The sequence below is a fragment of the Schistocerca piceifrons genome, chromosome 8 (assembly GCF_021461385.2).
Source record: "Schistocerca piceifrons isolate TAMUIC-IGC-003096 chromosome 8, iqSchPice1.1, whole genome shotgun sequence".
Classification (NCBI taxonomy): Eukaryota; Metazoa; Arthropoda; class Insecta; order Orthoptera; family Acrididae; genus Schistocerca; species Schistocerca piceifrons.
Window position 1 is genome coordinate 292,216,798 of NC_060145.1, and position 19,666 is coordinate 292,236,463.

The 19,666-nt window shown below is 39.8% G+C and overlaps 1 protein-coding gene and 1 long non-coding RNA gene across 2 annotated transcripts in view; both read right to left on the bottom strand.

The window, feature by feature from the left end:
- The window catches only part of LOC124711352 (nuclear migration protein nudC), a 55,285-nt gene that overhangs the window by 32,592 nt on the left and 3,027 nt on the right, over nucleotides 1–19,666 (bottom strand). The window contains exon 3 of the mRNA XM_047241389.1: nucleotides 12,978–13,199. Within this exon, the coding sequence (XP_047097345.1) occupies nucleotides 12,978–13,199 (222 nt within the window). The remainder of the gene's footprint in view (nucleotides 1–12,977; nucleotides 13,200–19,666) is intronic.
- Nucleotides 9,513–10,207, bottom strand: LOC124711353. Its single transcript, XR_007005462.1, has 2 exons — nucleotides 9,854–10,207; nucleotides 9,513–9,725 (listed from the first exon to the last, which is right to left on the bottom strand). It is a non-coding gene; the product is annotated as an uncharacterized LOC124711353 (long non-coding RNA).

Here is a 19,666-nt window from a genome sequence, read left to right on the forward strand (position 1 = left end):
TAGAAGTTTATCTCCATTGAATTTAACCACACCTGCACAACATTCAAACACCTTTTCAGTGCAGTACTTTGAAACATCAATTGACTCAAATGGGATGCCGTTTTTCACATACATGGCTACTCCCCCACACTGCAAAGAGCTCCTCGAAAAGCTGCCAGCCAACCTGTATCCTGGTAAAGGCAGCCTCTGAATTATCTTCTTATTTAAGAAGTGTTCAGATATACCAATAATTTCAGAGTCAACATCTATGAGCAATTCACTAACTTTATCTCTAATACCTTGTATATTTTGATGAAATATACTAATTCCCTCATTACTCGGATACCTAAGCTTTGTCAAAAGTGGTTCCTTTGTTAGAGAGACTTCCCTTAAGCAGGAATACCTATCAGCTGACTTCAATCTAAAAAAGGTGCAGCTCTAACACCCACTACTGCAGGAATTTTCCCATGAGTGATCCCACCAACCCCACCTATGCTGTCATCTATAAGCTTTGCTAACCTTCCCTTCCCATATCTGCTGAGGTGCAGGCCATGTCTAGTGAAACCTGTCCTGCTGATAGACTCCACCGACACCACTGAAATGTGACCCATGCTTTCTGTCAACAGCGCACCCCTAAGTCTCATGTTATTACGCCTGACGGCTGTATTAAGATGAGGCCGATCGTGACGCTGAAACAGTTCCACGAAATGCACATTCGTGTTGCCAGTGTGAGTGGCTATCTTTTCCAGGTCACCATCTATGTCATACTCCCCATCCCTATCAATACTATTACCATCCCCACCCACAATCACTACCTGATCCTCTTTAGTAAAATCACTACATAACCCCCCTATGTTAACAGTCACCTGAGCCAATCCTGCATTAGGCTTCACAATGCTGGTGACCTGGTACTCACTCCCCAGTACTTCCTGCAACTGCTGGCCTACACCTCTGCCATGAGAACTACCTAACAGCAGAACCTTCTTCTTCCTCTTCGAGTTTGCAACTGTTCTAGCCAGCGTACCTACTGAGGTCTGCTGCATACTTCCTACATCTACAGCTACTAGAGGTTCCTCTCCACTAGACTGACAGTTGGTCATATCTATTGTAAACACCAATAGTAAAACTATCTGAAAATCTTCTTCTCCTAGCAGATCTCTTGCCAACAGCCAGCTCCCATTCCCCCAACCCCCTTCTCCCTCCTCATCCTATCTAGCTCCTCCTGTGCGGTTTTCAACTGCCCCTGAAGGGCACAGATCTTACGCTCCTGCTCCTCTATCAACTTACTCTTGCTACATAACCTGCAGTTCCAGGAGAGGATCTCACCAGAATGCCCACTGGATTCCCCCCAGTGAAAATACTTCGAACAAGTCTCACACCGCAATCCACTACTCACGAACCTACGGCAAAGCCCACAATTCTCACTCGTGGTAAAATTTTAATTTTTTTAAGTTTCGCTACTACAATAAGAAGATGTTAAAAACCTGACTACAATAATCACAAACTTACTCTACAAGGGAAGTAACTACAATTATTAACAGTATTAATAAACAACAAATGTGAATATAACAAAGGACTAATACAGAAAGAGAATCAAACATCTAATGACACAGTAACGAAGCTGAAAACAGTTCCCAAAAGGTTCTTCTGAAATTATTTCACCAGAAAACACAAAAAACACCGGTTGAAGACTACTAAAGTTCCTAAATAAACCACTATACACAAACAATTAATCAGTACTTAGCTTTCGATGCGCCGCTACAGCTGCAACTGGTCAGCTCGGAATGTAAACACAGCTAAGAGGTTACGTTGCTCGATACGAAACACTCACAAATATCAGGTCACAACACAAGAAAAGCAGAGGCGAATGAAGAAACCACTAATAAGTCACTTATATAGTAAATATTATCACAAAAACCGTTAAAATATGTATCTGAGACGTAAAAATATAAAAAAAACTTAGAGAGCGATCTCACACGCAGTCACTCGCTTATGACCAATTGAGGATGTAGGTTTCAAGTGCTAATCTGAGATGAAGAGATTAGCACAGGAGAGGATTTTGTGGCGGACTGCATCAAACCAGCCATAAGACTGATGGAAAAAAATCGAGATTAAATGATCAGGTAGACATACATGTATCTTGACACATTTTGGCCTGTAATGCATTCACAACGTACATTAATTATGGGATCTCATTAAAATTTTCCCTAATAACACAATATTAGATGTGTTTTAATTTGGTTACATCATATCTTGATTATCCAAATTTATTCAATTTGTTTTCTCGAATTGACCAGTGCCAATGGGAGATTGTTGGCATAGGCCACAGCTCTAAGAACTGCTACCTCTGGTTGCAAGGTGTTCAACAGTGCTCTATGTGGAAAGATTAAGAATTAAAATTAGACCTCACACCGCAACCTGGTCACCCTTTCACAACCATCTTTTAATCCATGTCAGGTGAACTTAGCCTGGCGTCGCTGTTTTTGTAGTAGTCTCACAGACAACCATACAATGACTGACGAACCTCCATCAATGGCCACCACACATGGTCAAAACCTCCTGCTTTCATGACCCCACCCACTTAGGCTCACTTGGAGTGACTGATCAGCTCAATGACTTGATTGATTGCATCCTCCATAAACCTGCATTCGGAAATTACCATTTATTCATTCCATTTAGCTTAGACCTTAACACTGAGTTCTTATCCAGGAGGAGAAAAAATGTGATGGTCCCTCAGGTCCACGACCAGTGGTCGGCCAAACTTTTGAAGCTTCTAAGTTAAAAAAAAAAAAAAAAAATCCTATTGTGAGGTACCAAAAGAATAAGAACTTTTTAAAAATCTTACATTTGTTTATCTCTTTGTTTAAAATGCAATGTCTCAACTGACTGACTAACTTGCTGACTCATCATTGCCCATCCCAAACCACAAAGGACAAGAACTTTAAATTTGTAGATGGTGTTGATCTTATACTGTCGGCATCATTTAAGAAGGAATTTTTTGAAATTCCACCCTTAAGAGGATAAAACGGGGGATGAAAATTTGTTACTATTAAGGCAATTCTGAAGCTAGACCGAAAACTGTCACTTGGTTTCTCCATCAGAAATTAAGAAATACTGCTACAGCATTTTTACAAGTTTAATACCTATTGAGATCAAATAACTGGTGAAAGAAAAACAAAACAAAAACCTACGCAGACCATACAATCTACGCTAATAAACTCGCAGGCGCTAAGTTAATAACAGCTACAGACTTACATTTCTAGTATACATGAAATTAATTTTTAATTAAACTGAATGTAAGAAAAAAGCTGAACTGTACATACGGAAGAACTTTAAGAGTAGTTAGTAATAAAGTACTGTAAAAACACACTTTTTCATCAGACTTATTAACTTCAAATAAAAGGACAGCACTCTCTTCTCTCCTCAATGTTTTTTTATTTTATTTTATTTTTAATGTTGGGAGAATAGGCAGGGGCTGCCTTTCCTTAATAGGTGTTAAGCTCAGATTCACCCCCCCCCCCCCCTCCTCCATGAACCATGGACCTTGCCATTGGTGGGGAGGTTTGTGTGCCTCAACGATACAGATGGCCGTACCGTAGGTGCAACCACAACGGAGGGGTATCTGTTGAAAGGCCAGACAAACGTGTGGTTCCTGAAGAGGGGCAGCAGCCTTTTCAGTAGATGCAGGGGCAACAGTCTGGATGATTGACTGATCTGGCCCTATAACACTAACCAAAACGGCCTTGCTGTTTTGGTACTGCAAACGGCTGAAAGCAAGGGGAAACTACAGCTGTAATTTTTCTCGAGGGCATGCAGCTTTACTGTATGATTAAATGATGATGGCGTCCTCTTGGGTAAAATAGTCCCCCATTCGGATTTCTGGGCGGCGACTACTCAAGAGGACATCGTTATCAGGAGAAAGAAAACTGGCATTCTATGGATCGGAGCGTGGAATGTCCGATCCCTTAATCTGGCAGGTAGGTTAGAAAATTTAAAAAAGGGAAATGGATAGGTTAAAGTTAGATATAGTGGGAATTAGTGAAGTTCAGTGGCAGGAGGAACAAGACGTTTGGTCAGGTGAATACAGGGTTATAAATACAAAACCAAATAGGGGTAATGCAGGAGTAGGTTTAATAATGAATAAAAAAAATAGGAGTGCGGGTAAGCTACTACAAACAGCATGATGAACGCATTAATGTGGCCAAGATAGACACGAAGCCCACGCCTACTACAGTAGTACAAGTTTATATGCCAACTAGCTCTGCAGATGATGTAGTTGATGAAATGTATGATGAGATAAAAGAAATTATTCAGGTAGTGAAGGGAGATGAAAATTTAATAGTCATGGGTGACTGGAATTCGACAGTAGGAAGAGAAAGAGAAGGAAACGTAGTAGTGAATATGGATTGGGGCTAAGAAATGAAAGAGGAAGCCGCCTGTAGAATTTTGCACAAAGCATTACTTAATCATAGCTAACACTTGGTTCAAGAATCATGAAAGAAGGTTGTATACATGGAAAAACCCTGGAGATACTAAAAGGTTTCAGATAGATTACATAATGGTAAGACAGAGATTTAGGAACCAGATTTTAAATTTTAAGACATTTCCAGGGGCAGATGTGGACTCTGACCACAATCTATTGGTTATGAACTGCACATTAAAACTGAAGAAACTGCAAAAAGATGGGAATTTGAGGGGATGGGACCTGGATAAACTGAAAGAACCAGAGGTTGTACAGAGTTTCAGGGAGAGCATAAGGGAACAATTGACAGCAGTGGGGGAAAGAAGTACAGTAGAAGAAGAATGGGTAGCTTTGAGGAATGAAATAGTGAAGGCAGCAGAGGATCAAGTAGGTTAAAAAATGAGGGCTAGTAGAAATCCTTGGGTAACAGAAGAGATACTGAATTTAATTGATGAAAGCAGAAAATACAAAAATGCAGTAAGTGAAGCAGGCAAAAAGGAATACAAACGTCCCAAAAATGAGATCGGCAGGAAGTGCAAAATGGCTAAGCAGGGATGGCTAGAGGACAAATGTAAGGATGAGGGGTAAGATAGATACTGCCTACAGGAAAATTAAAGAGACCTTTGGAGAAAAGAGAACCACTGCATGAATATCAAGAGCTCAGATGGAAACCCAGTTCTAAGCAAAGAAGGGAAAGCAGAAAGGTGGAAGGAGTATATAGAGGGTCTATACAGGGGCAATGTTCTTGAGGACAATATTATGGAAATGGGAGAGGATGAAGATGAAAGGGGAGATATGATACTGCATGAAGAGTTGGACAGAGCACTGAAAGACCTGAGTCGAAACAAGGCCCCGGGAGTAGACAACATTCCATTAGAACTACTTACAGCCTTGGGAGAGCCAGTCCTGACAAACTCTACCATCTGGTGAGCAAGATGTATGAGACAGGCAAAATTCCTTCAGACTTCAAGAAGAATATAAGAATTCCAATCCCAAAGAAAGCAAGTGTTGATAGATGTGAAAATTACCAAACTATCAGTTTAGTAAGTCACAGCTGCAAAATACTAACATGAATTCTTTACAGACGAATGGAAAAACTGGCAGAAGCCGACCTCGGGGAAGATCAGTTTGGATTCCGTAGAAATGTTGGAACACGTGAGGCAATACTGACCCTACGACTTATCTTAGAAAATAGATTAAGGAAAGGCAAACCTATATTTCTAGCATTTGTAGACTTAGAGAAAACTTTTGACAATGTTGACTGGAATACTCTCTTTCAAATTCTAAAGGTGGCAGGGGTAAAATACAGGGAGCGAAAGGCGATTTACAATTTGTACAGAAACCAGATGGCAGCTATAAGAGTCGAGGGGCATGAAAGGGAAGCAGCGGTTGGGAAGGGAGTGAGACAGGGTTGTACCCTCTCCCTGATGCTATTCAATCTGTACATTGAGCAAGCACAAAAGGAAACAAAAGAAAAGTTCAGAGTAGGTATTAAAATCCACTGAGAAGAAATAAAAACTTTGAGGTTCGCCAATGACATTGTAATTCTGTCAGAGACAGCAAAGGACTTTGAAGAGCAGTTGAACGGAATGGACAGTGTCTTGAAAGGAGGGTATAAGATGAACATCAACAAAAGCAAAACGAGGATAATGGAATGTAGTCGAATTAAGTGGGGGATCTGCGGGAATTAGATTAGGAAATGAGACACTTAAAGTAGTAAAGGAGTTTTGCTATTTGGGGAGCAAAATAACTGATGATGGTCGAAGTAGAGAGGATATAAAATGTAGACTGCCAATGGCAAGAAAAGTGTTTCTGAAGAAGACAAATTTGTTAACATCGAGTATAGATTTAAGTGTCAGGAAGTCGTTTCTGAGAGTATTTGTATGGACTGTAGCCATGTATGGAAGTGAAACATGGATGATAAATAGTTTAGACAAGAAGAGAATAGAAGCTTTTGAAATGTGGTGCTACAGAAGAATTCTGAAGATTAGATGGGTAGATCACATAACTAATGAGGAGGTATTGAATAGAATTGGGGAGAAGAGGAGTTTGTGGCACAACTTGACTAGAAGAAGGGATCGGTTGGTAGGACATGTTCTGAGGCATCAAGGGATCACCAATTTAGTACTGGAGGGCAGCGTGGAGGGTAAAAATCGTAGAGGGAGACCAAGAGATGAATACATTAAGCAGATTCAGAAGGATGTATGCTGCAGTAGGTACTGGGAGATGAAGAGGCTCGCACAGGATAGAGTAGCATGGAGAGCTGCATCAAACCAGTCTCAGGACTGAAGACAACAACAACAACCACAGATTTTTAGCTGTCTTATACTCTCTTTCTTTGAAGCAGAATCCATTGGGAAATTCACTTCAATCCCCAAATGAATGGTTTCGAAGGGACAATTCATGTTTCCTTTCCTTCCAAACTGATACATATACATAGCACGGAAAATGCACACATTTGTTCTTTATGTGGGTAAAGAAGTTATCAGTTTCCCATTTAGAAAGAAAGCGATAGGATTTTTGTTTTTTGCTTGAGCATGCTATCATTAGAAAACACCTAGCTTAGTATCAATGAATAAATCGATCTTCATGAGATAGTTAATATGTGATATACCTGGTAATCAAAAAGTCAGTATAAATTTAAAAACTGAATACATCATGAAATAATGTAGATAGAGAGGTACAAATTGACAGACACGCTTGGAATGACATGGGGTTTTATTAGAACCAAAAAAAATACAAAAGTTCAAAAAATGACCGACAGATGGCACTTCATCTGATCAGAATAGCAATAATTAGCATAACGAAGTAAGACAAAGCAAAGATGATGTTCTTTACAGGAAATGCTCAATATGTCCACCATTATTCCTCAACAATAGCTGTAGTAGAGGAATAATGTTGTGAACAGCACTGTAAAGCATGTCCGGAGTTATGGCGAGGCATTGGCATCGGATGTTGTCTTTCAGCATCCCTAGAGATGTCGGTCGATCACAATTCACTTGTGACTTCAGGTAACCCCAAAGCCAATAATTGGCATGGACTGGGGTCTGGGGACCTGGGAGGCCAAGCATGACAAAAGTGGAGGCTGAGCACACAATCATCACCAAACAACACGCACAAGAGATCTTTCATGCGTCTAGTAATATGGGGTGGAGCACCATCCTGAATAAACATTGTACGTTCCAGCATGTGTTTATCAGCCAGGCTGGGGATGATGAAATTCTGTAACATATTGGCGTACCTCTCACCCGTCACGGTAACAGTTACAAAACCAGAACCACGCATTTCCTCGACGAAAAAAAGGCCGATAACGGTAGATGTGGTAAATCCAACCCATACCGTGACTTTCTCATCGCACAATGGAGTTTCCACAACAGTTCTAGGATTTTCGGTAGCCCAAAATACTGCAGTTGTGGGCGTTGATAGACCCTCTGAGTGTGAAATGAGCTTCTTCGGTCCGCCATCTTTTGAAACGCCCACACTGCAAATGCCCTCCGCTTCACTAAATCGCCAGGTAGCAGTTCATGATGCCGATGGATTTTGTACAGATAGCATCGGAGGATACGCCTAAGTGCCAACCCAACAATAGTGTATGGAATGCCTGTGCTACATGCGACTGCACTAGCGTTGACCTCCCCGTGCATAGACGAACCCGCTACAGTCTCCATTTCTTCCTGAACTGTCTCAGCAGCATTACGCCTTGTGCTCGGTTGGCCACTACGGGGTCTATCGTCTATACAACGCGTGGCTTCGAACTTCGAAATCATTCTCACCACAGCTGCATTTGTCAACAGACCTTTACCCGTTCGAATCCCCTTCCTATGGCGATAGGATCGTAACGCTGAACTACCACATTCCCCATTCTGATAATACAGCTTCACTAAAAGCGCCTTTTCAGGTGACGTCAACATGCTGCGACTGCTGGCGCATCTGATTGTCTCTCTCATTACAGCTCCTTTTATACACGATTGTCATGCGCAGTCACTGACGTTTTGCTGTCCAGCACCATCTGTCAGACATTTTGTGAACTGTTTTTTTTTTTGTTTTTTGTTGTTTTTTTGTTCTAATAAAACCCGATGTCATTCCAAGCATGTGTGTCAATTTTTACCTCTCCATCTACATTATTCCATGGTTTATTAAGTTTTCAAATTTATACTGACTTTTTGATCAGCCGGTACAAATGAAAAACAATGTGCATACCTTATGCCTATACAGGGTTCCTGGAAGAGAGCTTACAGTATTTACACATGATGTAGTGTGCAACACAGGAACAAAAAAAAAAAAAGACACTATAAACACTGGTTGTAAATCTTATATCTTAGGAATTACAGTTTACTACTGTCAATGACCCCCATGTCTTTGTGCTACACTTCACAACTTGTGCTCAACGAAAAAAAGACACTATAAACACTGGTTGTAAATCTTATATCTTAGGAATTACAGTTTACTACTGTCAATGACCCCCATGTCTCTGTGCTACACTTCACAACTTGTGCTCAACGTGACAATCATCTGTTGCAACACAGCCTTCCACCCTATGTCTCATGAAATCTGGCATTCATTGGAACATCCCTGGTTGTTGCTGGATTGCGTCGCAGGTATTGAAGCGTATACACACCACTTACGGGGACCACATACAACAAGGTCTTTACAAGTCCCCAAAGCAAAAAATCCACAGGGTTAAAGTCAGAAGAATGGGCACGCCATGGTATTAGCTCTCCCCAACCAACCCATCGCTCCTGAAAGACTCATGCTAGGTGATGCCTCAAGCAAAGTTGACAATGGGCCTGTGCCACATCATACATGTACATTTGCAGTTTTCATGTAATGGCAAAACAGTTAATTGGTTCTGAAGGAAATGACAATATTTAGAACCATTAAATTTGCTATGTAGAACCTAGGGACCTAACAAGCTGTCCCTGTGATGCCTGAATGCTTGGACTCGCTGCATATGGTAGGGATAGAGTGACAGTTCATGGAAGACTGTCCAGACAACAGATTTAGCAGTACCTTCTGCTGTAGCCATCCTTCAGACACTTGTTCCAGAGATGTCCATCCTATGTTCTAATACTCACTGCAAGTTGTTTGAGGTCTGCCATGATCCCATGTTCATGGTGCAAAGCCACTGGAAAAGGGTACAAAACATCTTTACAGATGGTGTATGGCATTGTGGACATTTGGTGACATAGAGGTTAAAAGCTCGTTGGCTCCTTCCATCTGCTTCTTCATGGCAGAAGACCGTACCTCCCATCTCTTGTGTTGAATAGTAGGCCTCCATCGAGAGCTGTACAACCAGTGACAGACACGGAAATAAATTACAGTAATGTACTGCTGTCACAACAAATAGTGTGCTGTATGAACACTATGGGTACACTAGATAAAAGTAACATACTTGACCGATACATTACATACCGTAGTATGCTGCTGAATACTGCAAGTGTTCCTCGGTTGGGTGCATGGTTGATACCATTGAAAACACATTGTGCTGCATATCAAAGTGCTTGGTATGCAAGATAGGTTCCTCGTCCACATGCAGGACATAACTCTGAAGATATGAGATTTATGACCAATGTTTATAGGACCTTTTTCCTTCCCTTAATGCAAACTACATCCTCTGTAAATATTGGAACTTTCTTCCAGACGTCTAATAGTGTAGCTCAAGTAAGGGCAAGCACATTCGCTGCTAGCCCCCTAGTGCTTATCGCCAACACCATTCAGAACACTTCATGTCCACTGTTTTGTTTCAGATTCCAGCCAAACACAGTGACTCTGAGGTTGTGACACTGTAATGGCCTGGTGAAGTGGCGTTGTATCGTATTTGTGTGCAGATGATTAAACTATCAACAAAAGTACTTATATTTAAACAGATTATGCAATATGAGAGATGATCGCAAATGTTTTGATTGTCATTTTTATTCTATTCATTAACTTGTACTACAGTAGACTTAATTTAATTTCATATTCCTTGCTACAAAAGCAAGGTGATTCCCTGATAATATTACAAACTTTCAAGGATGAATGAGTGTAAATGTATCAATTCGAGGTAACTGACCCTGGTCCGGAAAAAAGGAAGCCAAAAGTTTTACACAAAAATCATTCCAATACCTCTGACAGTGAAATACTTGAACCGCTGCTGTTACTAAGATCGCAGGGTAGGCAACTTTCAGGGTAGACCAAAACAAGGCAAAAATGTATAGTAAACATGTGTTCTAACATTAATACCTTGAGACCTATGAACTCTTGTTCATCTCTGCTACTGTGAAACACATCTCTTCTACAGAAGAAGTGCTCATAGCTCTTAAGGTAAGCATTTTAGAGATCATAATTGCTGGACTTTTTTTCTTGCTTTGACCCATACTACCTCCACCAAAAATACAGAAACCAAAGAACTTGCAGTGAAAGTGTTTCACAGTATCAAAGATGAACAAGTGTTTGTAGTTTTTAAGACTTGCATTTTAGAACTCATGTTTACTAGACTTTTTTTCATATTCTGATCCATACTACCAACCTCTGTACGTTGCCTACCCTACAACCTTCGCTAAAACAGTACCAGTAGATGTATTCCACGATCAGAGGTATTAGAACGATTTTTGCTTGGAAGTTTCGACTATCCTTTCTGCTCCACAATACTTTACCTCACATTGATACATTACCCTTCTCCATCATCCCTGAAAGTTTGTAACGTTACAGAATGACCATTTATGTATCACATTTGAAGATGACCATCTCCATAACATGCATTCAAGAATCCTGTTACTTCCATTTGAAATTTATAACATAACTGATCAGTATGAGTAATGCACACCGGGGAGTTTGCAGTACTGGAAGACGGACAATGAAAGATTCACCCTCACACAACCTTTAACCCACAGTACTTACCCCCTACGCTCCTGAGATCAGTGACAAAATTTATCAACATCAATTAAAATTAGTATATCTTAAAATACTACTGTCTCTGTTAAGTATTTTTGTTTATTACTGAGCAGGGAAATTACACTCTCATGAAGTTCTTAACACCAGTTCATGTTTCTGGATTTGGATGTGCATTATTACATGTATACAAGTATCAAAAAATATGGCCGAGAGCTGCGGGCCACACAAACACTTGATTTGTGCCACATGCAAACTGAGGGCCAAAGTTTAATGATTAGAGATGCAGAGTTTCTATCTAATGTCACATCTTACAAGGGCTTTACTAAAGCAGGTTTTGCTTGAACATGAAACTACACTTAATGTTGTTATAATTCTTTTTGCAGAGTACTGTGTTCAGAGGACAATGAATTTAAACTTCTGAGGTTGCGTGTGGTGCATTGCAAATTCAATACTAGTCTACATATTTGGAAGTATCACAAAAAAATTAATGACAAAGAACCAGACATATAAGTGATCGTATACATCTCAACTCTGTAAAGTGTATGGAGAAATTTGATGGCTCATGTGCAGACTCAAATACTGATTAGCATAAAGAGTTTGTTGACTTGACATGCTAATAGAAACAATGCTGATTCAAATAGATCACTATGGCAACAGTGAGACCTCACACAGTGCAGAAAGTGATAACAATAGGTTCTTTCCATTTCATTCTTTTCTGTCTTGTAAAATTTATTCCAGCTAATTGATGCACCTACCAGTTCAAATTTTTACTTACTGTTACAAATTTCATTACTCATTTATTGACAACTGCTTGTATACATCCAATTTCCATTTTCCTGCTTCTTGAAAGTCTGACTGATGTTCTTCACAAGTAATATCCACTAACAAGACAAAGCTACACTGGTACACAAGCAGTATGTCGCCACTCTTCGCTGGTGGAATACACACTTATTCTGCATTACGACAGTGGCAGTGCACTGGTATGACTTCTCTGTTCAACCACAGCTACTAATGCAAATACAAACTATTAACCAAAAAATGTAGGAATTATACATTATTAATGTATGTGACATAACCAGCAAATTTTCAGGCTTTAAATTTGCAATTTTTCTACGTCAATAGCTGCAGCAGCAAGCTTTATCATATGGTCTTGCATTGGCATTATTCTGCAGAAACGACTAACCAGAAAACAATGAAAATCTGCCAGTAAATAGAGAGGAGTTGTAGCTATAAACTGTATACAATGTTTTTGAGGAAACTGCAGTCTGGCTTTTGTGACTCTTCAATAACACCTCTACGCAAAATAACACTGGGACAAGCTATAACACAACTTTTAATACACACATGTGAAATAAAAGTAGACAGTGAGGTGCTACGCATCAACATCATGCGAGAGGAGCCTGAAGCTAGGAGTCAATCATTAGGAAACAGATGATAGAATTTTTATCACATTTACAGTCCAATTCTTGCCCACTGGTGGGCACAGAAGCTTAAACTCCAACTCTCTTTTATGAAAGAAGTTCTAAATGCTGGCAGGACCAGCAATATCTTTGCATTTCTATAAAAGTTCAAGGCTGTAGTGACGAAACGAGATGATGCAAACACATACAGCATATGAAACTGCACAATTAATCTATCAAACTGACTCGATGCATATACTAACCTGATCGATTTCATCCTGCAATTTCTTGGCCTCTTCTTCGGTAAGTTCAGTAATGGACGCTGCTTCTTCAGCCTGTTGTTGCTTCTGTAGTTCCTGTTCCTTCTTTCTCTGTGCTTCTGCTTTTTCACGGCGTCGTTTCTCACTGGCTTCTCGTTCCTCAGCTTTCTGTGCTTCCATGTCTAATGCCACCTTTTCATATTTCTTGAACTTTTCCATTACCAACTACACAAAAAATGGAGTCACCCTTCAAGTTAATGTATCATGTGCTTTAAAATACTTCTTTTCAATGCATATAAACGGAAAATACAGGATACAATATAAGTAATGGACGGAATAACTCACCACATAGCTGACACTTTGTGCGGTTAATAAACAGATACAAAAGACTAAAAACCAACATTGCTCACCCATCCTGTGTTTATAACACATCCCAAAATATCTTACTTTGTGATTTAACATATGGTTTCCTGGAGATAGCAAGTGTTTCCTGATTTACATTTATCCTTTAAATACACAATGAAGTTAGAATTATGTTTACTGATAGTCTTTCTCATGCAGGGCTTTATCACAAACTTGAAGTGACTATATTTATCCTTTCTCACAGAGTCAAAATGTGTTTCCAATCCCTCTTTTCTCAAGTACCTAGCTTAGGTATTTCTTTTCTACCACATAACACAATCATTTACTAACACACACAGACAAGGTGCAGTCAACCAACAAAATTCAAAATTTGTTCCCAAGAGTTCTGCACACTATAAAATCTTATAAAAGGTCAAATAATTCACAGTTATACTTACAAGGACTATCTGAATTATAATCTCCACTTTTACTTAAGAAATGTAGCAGTATAGAAACACAAGTCGCCACTGACACACACAGTTGGTCAACGAGCCCACAGCTACAGCAGTTGGAAGATCAGACTACTGCTCATTTGCCTACAATAGCTCTTTAAAAGTGTTATGCAACTCAAGTGTCCCGACATATATGCAATTTGTTCTTTAACACAGTTTTTAAAGGTATAAAATCACAAAATTGTTGCTAATCACGTTGAAATGTAAGGAACCTCAAGTTTCAGAGGACTACTACTTAACCCCCCCCCCCCAACACACACACACACACACACACACACACACACACACACACACACAACTCTGCGAGTTTCAATTAAGGTATACATGCCACGGTGTTATTGTTGTACTAAGGTCAAAACATGCGGACAAAGGTCACAAAACTTGAAGCCTGCAGGTTGCACACAGCCCTTTAAGGTTTTTTCTGCAGACTCCATCACCTATTATGCTACGTAAATACTCTGTCACCTTGAGCGGAAGTGCCAAAACCCAACTAGACGTTAACATTTTGAAAAGTGACTACCATTTGACAGACCCTAACGAGTGCACTGCTGCGCATTCATGAATCAACAATAGATCAATCCTGATCAAAGTTTTTGTCAGTAGTCTGTCATCATCATCATCATCATCATCTTGTCGCTCGACATGTATCGGTAAGCTGGTAATATTCAAAGACTATGACATCATGATGTTTTCCACTGGTGCCAACAGCAGCACCACAACTGCTGCGTCCTGAAAAGTTTGGCACACAAAATTTAAGTTTCTGAAGTTTAATTGCAGCTGTGGGTATGCAGTAGAGGCGAGGTCGGGCAATAACATAGATTAATTAAGTAAGACACTGGGCAGTATTGTTGAACTTATATCAAAACATTCCAGGCAGACATGGTTGCTACCCTGGTCATGGCTGAAGCACTGACACACTGTGACCAAAAGCGAAGTAATACTTTGTACCTCAAGAGCACTTGCATGCTACCGAGGAACTCACAACTGCAAATATAACACGGCCTAACAACCTGTGCTCGGCACTGAGTGAACTAAGAAAAGCTAGCAGGCAAGTAGTATGGTGAACCCGCTCCCCTCAACCCCTTCAGCAGAACTATGTCAGAAGTGTGGCTATAAGGGCATAAATAAGAGAACTACAGAGTTTTTGAGTTTCAGAGAAACCATGTCTATAGCTGGGTGAAGAAGACTGGATGGCTACCTGCCCGATTAACACACTGAGTTCTGGCACAAGGTGCTCCATACGTGTGGTGTGGGGCCTGCAGGACTTGAGGGAAACTGAAATGGGGAGCTGGTGCCCGGCCAGCCTCCACCCTCTGAGGGTCTTCCAACTGATGGACTGTAAACCCTGGGGAGTGATGGGGACATTCCTGTTTGGCATTAGGACATCTAGTGTCGGCTACTGCAACAAAGTGCACGACATGGGGCAATGAATACACACGAGGGTGCCTAATCAACACAACTTCGGACGGCCTGGGCAGATCGTGCCCACCTTTCAAGGCTGGCGACCCACATGGCACCTCAACATCTGCCACCGTGACGGACAACAGACCTCACCAGCATGATCGAGGTGTCAGTGTATCCAACTGTTGGCTACATAAAAACCTGTAAATACTAACTAATGTTTAACTGCATGTTGCAACATGAATCTGTCCTCTCCCTCACCATTTCTCTTGCCCATCATGACACATAGCTGCCCAGAATAGGATTGGTCCTTGCAAAACAGCTGTATTGCAGCTGCTCAATGAACAGGTGTCCAGTGTTAATAAAACAATTGATGAAGCTTTTCCTGGTCCATTAGTCATTTTTATTACCACAAAAATTTAACATATATGAACACGAACTTCTTTATAATACGCTTCCACGAAGCTTATTGCACCTATGTACCATTTCTGCCATAGCTGCTACTGGTGCATGGTGCCCAAGTTAGTAGCAATGCAGAAGAAAGAGAAACATTTTCCCCACCTCACACCCTTCTAAATTCCGCTGTGGCCTTCACACCCCACTTCATGCAACAGCTGCAGCGACAGATTTTAGTTTTGTACGGATCAATTTGTTTAGTGGGTGAAAATAAGTTCTATTTTCCTTTTGGAAAAGATTTATAAATTTGTGTAATTATTCTGTGTCTTAATTATTCTGTATCTGGTATGTTTATATACATAAAAATATTATTTATTACTAAAATGTTTTATTGTTTTAATAATTTTAACATAGATTCATTTATTTCAATGCTTTGTATTCAGCATTTTGACTGAAACCAAGTGGTAGAAAATTTAAAGAAGAATTAGAGGCAAATATCAAAGCTTTCAAAAAAGTGGGAATTTGAATTCTTTTGCTGTTAAGTAAATAATAAAATAATTGCCTTGATATGCAATCCTGCTATTAGTGTACCAAAATTATGCTATTAGTGTTCCAAAATTATGTAACATTAGTCATCATTATAACAACGCAGGTCAACACACAATAATTACGAAGGATTAATGAGACAAGAAAGGTTTGAAGAGCTTGAGTTGGGATTGAAGAAACATGTTTTAACCAACAACACAAGACAGTGAAGTGGCAGTGCATGTAAGTTACAGCTTGTTGGAGTTGATAACTAAATACTCTAAACCTTTTACTGAAGGTGATCATCTAAGAGAATACATAATAAAAACTGCAGAAATTGTTTGCCTAGGAAGTGTGAAGACTCTTCGTCAAGCAACCCCTTTGTCTTGGAACACAGTTACAAAAAGAGTTACTGATTTGGCTGACAAAGTATTCAGATCCAATTTTAAAAAATCTTCATTTCAAAACTTTTACCATTTCCTGTATGAGACTACTGACATTTGAGGCGTACCTCATTTGGTTATGCTTCTTCATACTTGTAACACAGATTTCAATAATTCTGAAGACTTGTTCTAATAAGTTTCGATGCAAAACACTTGTATAGGATGCTACAGGGGAACTGCTTTATTGACTACAAAAAAATCATGGTTTTGTTTCATTACTGTCAAAAAAGGAAGTAAAATGCACGAGTCAAAGAGTCATCACCAGCATTGGATTAGAAATCAGTAAGTATTGTGCATAAAGGCAACGTATACTTGAGTTTCGAATCAGCAACAGTTCTTTCACTACGATCATTTGCATATGTCACATTACAATGCGGTATGTTGGCTATTCTTAAACAATTCTCAGACTTAAAAGGGGTAACATTTCAGTTCTTAACAATTTAAAATAAAGATACAATACAGTTTTTAGAGAAAATATGGTTGCAATGTTTACCCTTTGTGGTTGATATAACAAAACACTTGCACAACTAAAATCTGAAACGTTAAGGAAAAGATCAGATCATTATGGACAACGTACTCTAGTTTTATGGGGAAAACAGTTGAAAAATAAAGATTTAATACAATTCCCAACATGGAGAAAAAACAAAAGAAAACTTGTTAAGGTGAAACAACATCAAACAAAAATATATTCAGAAAAAATCTTGAGCCTCAGAAATGAGTTTCAATCAAGATTTGCAGATTTTAAATCATTGTAAAAAAAGTTTTACATGTTCTTTTTGATTTGTATAATAGATATGGAATTAGTACCCAATCAAATACAGACTGAGACCCTGTGTGACCCACATCTGAAGATTGATTTAATGACATTGCATGTCTATATTTCATACATATTTGTCTGCCCGAGCAACCGTAAGTGGAATGACCATGTAAAATAAATGGGAAAATCGCATGCCAGATTCATAGGAACTGTAACTCATCAATCAAGGAAATTGCTTAGAAGGCTCTTCTGCAACCGATTATTGAGTACTGTTCATCAATATGGGGTCCTTACCAGGTAGGACTGATAAGAGGACAGAAAGAAGATCCAACGAAGAGTGGCATGTTTCGTCAATGGATCATTTAGTCGTCATGAGAGCATACTGAGATTCTCAATGAACTCCACTGTCAACCATTACAAGAGAGGCATTGTGCATCACGGAGAGATTTATTACTAAAAATTCGAGAAAGAACTTTCTGGGAAGAGTCAGACAACATTACTTTCAGCCACATACATCTCGCGTGACAACCACAATTTGAGACATTAGAGCCAATAAAGAGCCTTACTGACTATCATTCTTCCCATGTGCTGTTTATGAGAGGGAGGTGTCAGTTAGTGGTACCAGAAGGAACCTGCACCCCACCCACCCATGAGATGGCTTGCGGAGTATGATATAAGGGCAGGAAATTTTTGAAACTTTGCATTTGAATTATTTCCTTGTTTGGAAGTACTTTTCAATCTAAGCAGCTATTGTCAATCATTAAAGGAAATAAATCTCCTGCCAGATCTAAAATTTCAGGCATTAACCTTGGGGCAGTTTTTAAAGCACTTACTGTGAATAAGTTCTGAAATAGGGACGAGAGTAGCCGGGAAGAAAGTGCCGGGCGGGAAGAAAGTGCCGGGTGGGAAAAATACAGAGGATACTATGATTGTTCACAAATGACTTGACACATTACAATACATATCATCATTAGCTAAGTGAACTCCTGGTGTCATCTAGGAAATGCAAATTGTTAAACACATAGTACCACGCAGTTAAAGTAAACAACTTCGCAATAAAGAGTGCCACTGTAAGGTAAATACTGGCAGATTCATAAGGTGTCACTAAGAAGCTTGAGACCAATATGCAAGAGGCCTGTCAGTAAACAATAGAGTAACCAGATGAAGGAGCTGAATCATGTAATTTAAGCAACAGACAAAAAGCTGGATTCAATGTTAACACAAGGCATTTGAGTTTGATGCCTTAGCAATCTCACAGTCATTACGAACAGAATACCATCTCAGTGGAGCAAAAAAAAAAAAATCAGCAGCAGTCATTTAGAAAGTAGTATTTATGGACACAACTCAATTTGGGGAACTGCAAAAAACCAATGTCAAGAAGGCTAGAGGGACAACTGAAACCTGACCGTCCAAAATATGAGTCCAGTATTTTACACACACTGTTACCTTACATACTACAAGCTATGGTTTAGATATGTGAGATCATCAATGAAGTAGTTATAATATCAATCTACAAATTGGTTTAAACAATAGCACTTTACTAGGCAAGGTCCTACTGAATGTGGTATGCCCTCATCTTAACTTGAGCTAACTTACTCAGCTAGTTGTAGGAGGATTTACCAGTCATCACAGGCTCTGAACTGTGGTGCAGACAACTACAAGAATACACTGTTTCAGTGGGGAGTTTTGTGGAATTTTTGGTCAGAAAAAAGGTAAAATTCATGGCTTGGATGATTTAGGAAAACCACAGAAAACCTAAATCAGGATGGCTAAAAGGGGGACTTGAGTCAAGTGCCTTATCACTGCACTACTTCACCAAGTGAGATAACTTTAAGTCAGCAAAGCAAGTCTTGCAAATGATTTGGGCAAGGGCCTATATCAAGGGCAGAGCCATTACATAGAGTGTGTTTCTGTCAGGTCATTGGAAGTGTCTGATTCCATCCACTTGCTTTAAGTCAAGGCTTAATGGTGGTGTGACATCACTACGGTGTGGTGGTGGTGGTGGTGGTGGTTAGTGTTTAATGTCCCGTCGACAACAAGGTCATTAGAGACGGAGTGCAAGCTCGGGTTAGGGAAGGATTTGGAAGGAAATCGGCCGTGCCCTTTCAAAGGAACCATCCCGGCATTTGCCTGAAACGATTTAGGGAAATCACGGAAAACCTAAATCAGGATGGCCGGAGACGGCATTGAACTGTCATCCTCCCGAATGCGAGTCCAGTGTGCTAGCCACTGTGCCACCACGCTCGGTGCTACGGTGTGGTGTTTTTGAGTTAGTTCTTGTTTGTAGAGGTCATGGTTTTATATTTGATAGTGCAC